The sequence below is a fragment of the Anoplophora glabripennis genome, unplaced genomic scaffold, assembly GCF_000390285.2.
Source record: "Anoplophora glabripennis isolate ALB-LARVAE unplaced genomic scaffold, Agla_2.0 scaffold1175, whole genome shotgun sequence".
NCBI classification, from domain to species: Eukaryota; Metazoa; Arthropoda; class Insecta; order Coleoptera; family Cerambycidae; genus Anoplophora; species Anoplophora glabripennis.
In genome coordinates, this window is record NW_019417270.1 from 92,421 (window position 1) to 102,936 (window position 10,516).

Here is a 10,516-nt window from a genome sequence, read left to right on the forward strand (position 1 = left end):
CGGCAGAACTGTATACGATGAATATTTTAAGTATAATTTTTCTTTCAAAAAAAAGTGTTTCAGACTGGAAAAAATGAATATCTCGGAAACTTCTTGATTTTTTTATCTAAAAAAAATTTGTGGTTATTTAAGACACAGAAAGGTATACTTTCACCAAGTTTCGTAAAAATTAAATTATTTTTGCGGAAATGAGAAATAAAAAATGAAAAATCAGAAAAAAACTGTTTTTCACATTTTTCTCGGAAATTTTGAGGTTATCTTAAAAAGTGAACTCTACAAAATTTTATAGATTTTTGCATAACCTACGACTTGTATTGGATACTTTTTTGTTTAATGTCAACTTTCACCAGAAATCCCAATGATACAATTTTTCACAACTTTTCAACCCCCCAAATCAATCCTCCACCACCCCTGCTCACGCATTTATTTTTTTTTAGGTTTATTATAAGCCCTTTTACCATTTCCACTTATAAAAGTCCAGGTAACAATTTTTTTTTCTCCAAGTGTAATTTGGTTGGACTAATAGGTATTACTATAAATTGAAGAAAAATACTTACTGATTACTTGGATTTGTTAGTGGGCACGGGCACACTTGGCAATCTCTACCATCAAAATATGTGCCTGGTGGGCAAGATATAGGTTCTTTGTAACACTGCCCTAACCATGGACCTGATCGTTGTCGTACATAGCCATCAGCACATTTCTATAAGAGAATATATATTACAGTGTTTTTATTAGGACTATAATCAGCTTTAGATATGTTACCATACCAAAATTTAGTTACATATCAGTAGTTTACAATTATGTGGAATACTGTTAATTATTATGTGAACCATATAACTGTTTACCTCACAGGAATATCCGGCATAACCAACTGGACAAGTACACTCCTCAACAAAACTTGCTGCACCCAATCCACTATTTGGAGCAGCAGCAGAATCCATTTCAATATTTGTAAGGCTAGTGTTCAAAATACCTGCGTTATATTGAAGTTTTATTAATATATTGTCAATATCCTCCAAAACCATCATGATTTCTTCACGTGAAGCCATATTTTCAGGTTCCCTTTCAGATTTCTTTATCCATTCACCTTCAAAGAATCTAACTTCGAAGTTTTGATTAGTATTTGGTATTGGATTCTGCCTAGATTGATGTAATAGTATGTATCCATTGCCCTAAAATATATATACTTTTTAATTTCATCGATGTTGCAAAGATTAATGCCAAATCTATATTACATGTGCTGTGAGTTACTTGGATAAATTATTAAATTATTCTTTTCTTTTGATTTAGTTGAAATATAGATTTATTAATAAAATGACATTATTTAAAGGATAATATTAGAAATTTGGTGTACAAAAGTGTACTCATCAAAATGATGTGCAGAGTTTTATCACTGAATATTATTCCACAATGAAAGTTAATGTGAACTGTATAAGTAATTTCCCTGAAAACTCCGTATATAAATTTTTATTAGATTTTAAAAATTTTAATTCAACTTGTGATGTCCTAAACTATTGACGTTGTTATTACAGAAAATTTCTTATTTATGTAAATCCTCGCTACCTCTCTATTTTTAAATAAAAAGAGAATGAGCTTAGTATGAGATTTTAGTAGAACTCCCTGTTAATAGATGGCACAATTAAGGTATAGTTTAGCGTGTCACGGCTCTCCGCCAAATGTGTTTTAGTTTTATTTCTTTAATTTCAAGTGAGTTCATACAAAAATGATACAAGTTTTGTTTTGTTACATTATTGCATTCCCTGTTTATATCTAAAAACGTGGCAAATACCCCATTGTCTATTTGATAAACACCAAAAGTTATTTTTTAAATATAATATTTACTAAATAAGTAAATAACATTAAGAAAGTGAGAAAACATTGCATAAAAATTGGGGAATGCATTCCTATAGATACTTCTAAATATATGTAATTGTGTATTACTTACAGATATAATAACGTTAGGTCCAGGTGTTGGATATCCTCGATTAGAATGTTTGACAGTATATCTCAAATATCCACCATAACTCTTAAGCTGGTTACCATGATAATTTTCAGGCATAGCAAAGTATGGGACAACATCAGGCTGACTTAGTTCAGCATAATCTGGTGCAGTACTGAAGACTCCATTAGGTCCAAGTGATGTCAACTCAGGTATTGCTCCCCTGAAGATTGGTTCATCTCTTATATCCACAACGCCTGTGCTTGGGTCAATACGAACACCCAAAAGCCTCAAAGTGTCAAATGGAGGTTGGAACTATAAAAGTTAATATTATAAACTATATTAAAAAAAACATTACAATGGACCTTCCCAGTGAATTTAAAAATATTAGTGTTAAAGAAAGTACACAGAAATATATCTAGGACATTTTTTTTTAATTAGGACAGAAAAATTTATCAAAATTCAGTTGGTATTTAAAATTGCTCCCAAATTGACATATTCTACTTTACTTGCATAAAAAACATAAATGCTACTTCAAGCTCAGAAATTTCATAAATATGCTGAGACAAATTTTTTGTTATGATTAGTAAAAATTCATTAACCATAGCAAAATATCAACACTAAATAACCAAGTGAGTTGCTTTCTTACCACATCGAAACATGCTTTGTTAAAAATAGCTCACTTGCAGTAACCCCAAGTGAGCAACTTATATCTATAGTACTAAACAAATGACTTATTTCCTTTTGGTTCGAAATTTTGTTACTCTAAGTACCTAAGTCAGCTGCTAACTCAGTTGCTGCTAGTGAGTTAAAAATGTAATATACACAGGGTGTTAAATAAGTATGTTCACAAACTGTAAGAGGTGATTCATGTAGTGATTTTTAACTGAAAAGGTTATATAAACATGAGTCCGCAAATTCATAATTTTCGAGATATTGTATTCAAATTTCATACTTTTTTTTAAATGTCTCTAAAGAGCTTTGATACAGAATGATGAAAACTTAGACTATTAATTTATTTCATTAAAGATACAAATCCATTGAAGTTGGATATAAATACCTGTGCCAGTGAAAACTCCAGAAATTTGATGCCATTTTGGGTATTTTGAAAATTCGATCACTATCTCTAACATTTCGTGGTGTTCCAAGAAAAAAATTGTCCTTCATTTTATTCGAAAAATGAACCAGTTTTGATTTATCACTTTTTTAATTTTCATTAACATTACCTACCGAATACTTGAAAAAATGTAAAATAACTAGAACTTTTCTTTTTCTCTACAAATATTATTTTAAACACAAATTAATCATTACAAGTTACATTACAATCAATAACGTAAAATTTTGTAAGAGGGTAAAGAAAAAAATTTCGCTAATTATTTTCTGAGGTTTTTCACAATTATGTTGTATTTATTTAGAAAATAACATTTATTTAGAATATAATCCTATGAGCTTTCTTGTGAAATAAGTAGTTCTAGAGTTGTGTTAGATTTAATGAAATGTATCGTCAATGAAAATGAAAAAAAAGTAATAATTCAAAATGGGTCATTTGGCTTAAACTTACTCAAAAATTACCCCTTAAAATTTGTGCATATCTAATTAACATCCTGTATTTTTTATAAAATGTAAAGGACCCCTTTGTTTTGTTTCATTCCCCATTCGGTATAGGTCACAATAAAAATGACGTGATTCTACAATTCATTCACTGCATTCCACAAAATAAACATGTAGGAATAATGACACCACAAAAAAAAAGTGTACTGAGATGGTTTCTCCTATGGGGCAGTCAGCTTCTGGGAGCCCTGAGCAGATTGCTATCGGGAAACGAAGATAACCATTAAAACTGGGAAAAATAAGGACGGTACCTACTGCATGCAATCTTGAATTTACTCATGCTGCGTTGGCTGCTGAACTGTAGGCTAAAAGTTCTATACCGAATACTAGATGCACTGGCTGACATATTCACAACGCTTCAATGATATGTATCGGCAACAGAAACTTAGTTGCTGTGTACATGTGAACTAAAACCTGTCTATGTATCAACTGAGACAAAACTAGGACCTTGGATGAGAAGAGGGGTATTAGTTGCAAGACAGTGGAAATAAACGATCGACATCGACATACACGCATGTGCAGTGAGACAAATTCCAGTTTAATCCAGAAATTTTAGGTGAGGCCTCAGTTACACAAAGTGAGTCCTTATTTCCTACAAATAAGAGTTCACTGCTACCAAATGACGAAATTTCAAGAAGGTACATTCACTTACTCAGGCAGTGTAACACACTTGAGACAAATCGACGATTGAATAAAATATAATTCAAAGTGTGCTATTAAATAGGGAGAAGAGTTTTTTGTTGTTGTTTCAGTAAAACGCATTTACTTAAGGCAACATGATTTTTTTTTGTTGGAAATATTTTACTAATAGCAGCGAAAATATCCTAGCGAAGCACCTCACTTGGATGATTTTTTTCAATGTATATATTATAATATTTTTTCAGTACTATATTTATTTATTGCATAAAATCAATAAAGTTTAAAAAGAAAATGTGCAAAATTCAAAAGAATAATTAACAATTTCGTATTTTTTATAGATATTGTTATTTTTTATTCATAAAAAGTAGTACGATGTAGTTGTACTGGAATATGTGTGTGCATAAGCAATTTCTATATGCGACATCATTGGAAAGGTACTTTAGTAATGTAATGAATAATTAACATAATTTTGTGTTCATTATAATAATTGTATTAAGAATTATAATGCAAAATTATCCATCAGTAAAGATGAAAATAATAAAAAATATCTTGATTTGAGTAACCTGTAATGAAAACCACCACTGAGTATTGTTAAACAATGTACCATCAATGAATTTTGAAGACTTACCTGGTAAATAAAGAGGTCTGCAGAATGACAGCTAGTGGTATGTCCAAAGCAGAAACATTTAATGCACTCACTCTCACTTCTAGCATCATCATTGAAGTAACCTGATCTACATGGACTTGATTTTTGTACAACTACAATTGTATCAGGAACAGCAAATGTAGAACCTTTGATATTAATAGCTTCACAAGAGTATGCACCTTGGTCTTCTGATTGAATATCTTCACAAATCAACTCACCAACACCATTAACGCTTGTGGTTCTACATTTTGGAGGAATATGGCCCCGATTTAATCTCCATACTATTTCAGGTGTTGGAATGCCCACTGCTGTACAAGTTATTATAAGAGTATCGTGCTGTTGAAGATTTACCATTGGTGGTGGTGCCTTTGAAATTACTGGTTTGGCTGCAAAAATTGTAAATAAATAAATATAAATGTACTTTTAAAAGCATTACAGCTTACAGCATCCAACCTCATCGCTACCATCAATACAATCTCTCTCAACATCACAGTGATAACTCTTTGGGATGCATTGATAATTTGAATGACAAGAAAATTGGTGGTATTGGCAAACAGCACCAGGAGGATTTGTTCCACAATCAATTTCATCAGAACCATCACCACAATCATTGTCTGAATCACATCTCCAAGTCTTCAATATACATTTTTTGTTATTACATTGATATTCATTGGGTTCACATCCATTGGCATCTAAAAATTAAATTAATGAAGCACATTCTAAAATAAGACAGTTAATATTAAAGTAACTCACTGCATCTATTTTCATCCGATCCATCTATACAATCAAAAATCCCATCGCACACTTTATTTTTGTCTATGCAGTCTCCATTTGAACATGTTGCCTGATGAAGTTGGCACGCTGTTGGAGGGCGAAGAGTAGGTGGTGGTTCCCCTAGAAGTATAAAACATATGTAAGGTAATATTTATTTATAAAACTGCAAATGCATCTACAAACAATTATAAATAGGAAACTAGATAAAAAAGAAATACTGATGATAATAATACGTATATAACTAAATGTACATAAGGTACTACATTTTTTTACCAAATACCGAGTAAAAATATATTTTTTTTTTACATAAATACAGGGAGGGGCACTTCCACTGGCATTTCCTTAGAAACCAAAAGACATTTAAACGATTACTAACCACAAGCGAAATACAGTATAGGATTACAGTTGACATACAAAAATTTATATTACTTATACATAAGTAGAATTATTGCGCAAAAAAATTTTTAACTCCAAAAACAAAAAAAAAAAAATGGGTGGGGAATAGAGAATTAAATTATGGATAATTTGTTTCCTATTTGCTTCCTCTATAATATCAACTGGTTGTTATATATTGGAAATGTGTTTTGTATATTTTATTTCTATAACTTTTTTTAATATGTTTTATACATACTCTTCAAACATATTTCACAATTAGATAAACACTATTAATGGGCAATAATAAAATTGTCTTGTATCTTCTGAATTAATACTTATAAATCTGTGATTTTAAATAAGGCACCCTGTAAATTATTGTCTTTTTAAAAATAATACAGTTTTAAACAATTTGTGGGTGTACTGTTCAAAATATGATATACCAACTTAGGTATATCTCAGTTATTTGAAATTGAGAAGTTTACACGTTTTTGCGCGAAATAATTACCTGCAGAGATTATTCTGATATAAATTAGTCACTGGCCGTCCATTTCTAAATTTACAAAAGGGGCGGCTTATTTTTTAAATATTATTTTAAATTATTCGCCTCCCTAGAAAATTCTACCAAATTTGAATTTAAAAACTATTAACGTTATATAAACTTTTCATTTAATTTTTTGCTTTTTTATATATTTTTTTATAAATTCTAAGCAATTTTTTTTTCATCTAATTGGTAAAAAAAATTAGCATAGGGATCTGCCTGCATCTAAGAATTATACATAAATTGAAAATATTCACAACAAAATAATNATTATTTGTAAAAAATTTAAATATTTTTTAAATTTTAATACCCTGTATTTTTTTAACGAAACTTCCTAGATAAAAGCTTTATACGAAAGAGCCCTCTTAAAATTCACTAAAGAATACGAGGTTTCATTTTTGGTCAGTGTTTGCGAATCACCTTACGAATATAATGAGAAGTTATCGTATGCCCCTTTACACCCAATGAACTTATCTTATACCCCTCGTATGTGCAATAATTGCCCTTGAAAGTGTTTCTTACTCCAAACACCGATGGCGTATTTAATGCATTTTTTCATCGAGTTGCCTATCTATTTCTTACATAGTATATCTTATCTATGAGTAACCCCAAGTGAGCAACTTATATCTATAGTACTAAACAAATGACTTATTTCCTTTTGGATCGAAATTTTGTTACTCTAAGTACCTAAGTCAGCTGCTAATACAATTGCTGCTAGTGAGTTAAAAATGTAATATACACAGGGTGTTAAATAAGTATGTTCACAAACTGTAAGAGGTGATTCATGTAGTGATTTTTAACTTAAAAGGTTATATAAACATGAGCCCGCAAATTCATAATTTTCAAGATATTGTATTCAAATCTCATACTTTTTTTTTAAATGTCTCTAAAGAGCTTTGATACAGAATGATGAAAACTTAGACTATTAATTTATTTCATTAAAGATACAAATCCATTGAAGTTGGATATAAATACCTGTGCCAGTGAAGACTCCAGAAATTTGATGCCATTTTGGATATTTTGAAAATTCGATCACTATCTCTAACATTTCGTGGTGTTCCAAGAAAAAAATTGTCCTTCATTTTATTTGAAAAATGAACCAGTTTTGATTTATCACTTTTTTAATTTTCATTAACATTATCTACCGAATATTTGAAAAAATGTAAAATAACTAGAACTTCTCTTTTCTTCTTTTCAAAAAATATTATTTTAAACACAAATTAATCATTACAAGTTCGAAACAATCAATAACGTAAAATTTTGTTAGAGGGTAAAGAAAAAAATTTTGCTAATTATTTTCTGAGGCTTTTCATAATTATGTTGTATTTATTTAAAAAATAACATTTATTTAGAATATAATCCTATGAGCTTTCCTGTGAAATAAGTAGTTCTAGAGTTGTGTTAGATCTAATGAAATGTATCGTCAATGAAAATTTAAAAAAAAGTAATAATTCAAAATGGATCATTTGGCTTAAACTTACTCAAAAATTACCCCTTAAAATTTGTGCATATATCTAATTAACATCCTGTATTTTTTATAAAATGTAAAGGACTCCTTTGTTTTGTTTCATTCCCCATTCGGTAAGGTGACAATAAAAATGACGTGATTCTACAATTCATTCACTGCATTCCACAAAATAAACATGTAGGAATAATGACACCACAAAAAAAGTGCACTGAGATGGTTTCTCCTGTGGGGCAGTCAGCTTCTGGGAGCCCTGAGCAGATTGCTATCGGGAAATGAAGATAACCATTAAAACTGGGAAAAATAAGGACGGTACCTACTGCATGCAATCTTGAATTTACTCATGGTGCGTTGGCTGCTGAACTGTAGCACAAATTTCCATACTGAATACTAGAGGCACTGGCTGATATATTCACAACGCTTCAATGATGCGTATCGGCAACAGAAAATTAGTTGCTGTGTACATGTGAACTAAAACCTGTCTATGTATCAACTGAGATAAAACTAGGACCTTGGATGAGAAGAGGGGTATTAGTTGCAAGACAGTGGAAATAAACGATCGACATCGACATACACGCATGTGCAGTGAGACAAATTCCAGTTTAATCCAGAAATTTTAAGTGAGGCCTCAGTTACACTAAGTGAGTCCTTATTTCCTACAAATAAGAGTTCACTGCTACCAAATGACGAAATTTCAAGCAGGTACATTCACTTACTCAGGCAGTGTAACACACTTGAGACAAACTGACAATTGAATAAAATATAATTCAAAGTGTGCTATTAAATAGGGAGAAGAGTTTTTTGTTGTAGCAAACACGTTTCAGTAAAATGCATTTACTTAAGGCAATATGATTTTATTTTGTTGGAAATATTTTACTAATAGCATCGAAAATATCCTAGCGAAGCAGCAAAAATGTGCAAAATTCAAAAAAATAATTAACAATTTCGTATTTTTTATAGATATTGTTATTTTTTATTCATAAAAAGTAGTACGATGTAGTTGTACTGGAATATGTGTGTGCATAAGCAATTTCTATATGCGACATCATTGGAAAGGTACTTTAGTAATGTAATGAATAATTAACATAATTTTGTGTTCATTATAATAATTGTATTAAGAATTATAATGCAAAATTATCCATCAGTAAAGATGAAAATAATAAAAAATATCTTGATTTGAGTAACCTGTAATGAAAACCACCACTGAGTATTGTTAAACAATGTACCATCAATGAATTTTGAAGACTTACCTGGTAAATAAAGAGGTCTGCAGAATGACAGCTAGTGGTATGTCCAAAGCAGAAACATTTAATGCACTCACTCTCACTTCTAGCATCATCATTGAAGTAACCTGATCTACATGGACTTGATTTTTGTACAACTACAATTGTATCAGGAACAGCAAATGTAGAACCTTTGATATTAATAGCTTCACAAGAGTATGCACCTTGGTCTTCTGATTGAATATCTTCACAAATCAACTCACCAACACCATTAACGCTTGTGGTTCTACATTTTGGAGGAATATGGCCCCGATTTAATCTCCATACTATTTCAGGTGTTGGAATGCCCACTGCTGTACAAGTTATTATAAGAGTATCGTGCTGTTGAAGATTTACCATTGGTGGTGGTGCCTTTGAAATTACTGGTTTGGCTGCAAAAATTGTAAATAAATAAATATAAATGTACTTTTAAAAGCATTACAGCTTACAGCATCCAACCTCATCGCTACCATCAATACAATCTCTCTCAACATCACAGTGATAACTCTTTGGGATGCATTGATAATTTGAATGACAAGAAAATTGGTGGTATTGGCAAACAGCACCAGGAGGATTTGTTCCACAATCAATTTCATCAGAACCATCACCACAATCATTGTCTGAATCACATCTCCAAGTCTTCAATATACATTTTTTGTTATTACATTGATATTCATTGGGTTCACATCCATTGGCATCTAAAAATTAAATTAATGAAGCACATTCTAAAATAAGACAGTTAATATTAAAGTAACTCACTGCATCTATTTTCATCCGATCCATCTGCACAATCAAAAATCCCATCGCACACTTTATTTTTGTCTATGCAGTCTCCATTTGAACATGTTGCCTGATGGAGTTGGCACGCTGTTGGAGGGCGAAGAGTAGGTGGTGGTTCCCCTAGAAGTATAAGACATATGTAAGGTAATATTTAAAACTGCAAATGCATCTACAAACAATTATAAATAGGAAACTAGATAAAAAAGAAATACTGATGATAATAATACGTATATAACTAAATGTACGTAAGGTACTACATTTTTTTACCAAATACCGAGTAAAAATATATTTTTGTTTTACATAAATACAGGGAGTGGCACTTCCACTGGCATTTCCTTAGAAACCAAAAGACATTTAAACGATTACTAACCACAAGCGAAGTACAGTATAGGATTACAGTTGACATACAAAAATTTATATTACTTATACATAAGTAGAATTATTGCGCAAAAAATTTTTTAACTCCAAAAACAAAAAAAAAAAA

The 10,516-nt window shown here is 30.8% G+C and overlaps 1 protein-coding gene across 1 annotated transcript in view; it reads right to left on the minus strand.

Moving 5' to 3' along the window:
* Positions 1-10,516, minus strand: part of LOC108914736 (basement membrane-specific heparan sulfate proteoglycan core protein-like) — a gene marked incomplete at its 5' end in the record, with an annotated part of 93,939 nt that overhangs the window by 81,050 nt on the left and 2,373 nt on the right. Inside the window, 6 exon segments of the mRNA XM_023456115.1 lie at positions 558-703; positions 849-1,175; positions 1,949-2,257; positions 4,821-5,224; positions 5,282-5,530; positions 5,592-5,732. Of these exon segments, the coding sequence (XP_023311883.1) occupies positions 558-703; positions 849-1,175; positions 1,949-2,257; positions 4,821-5,224; positions 5,282-5,530; positions 5,592-5,732 (1,576 nt within the window).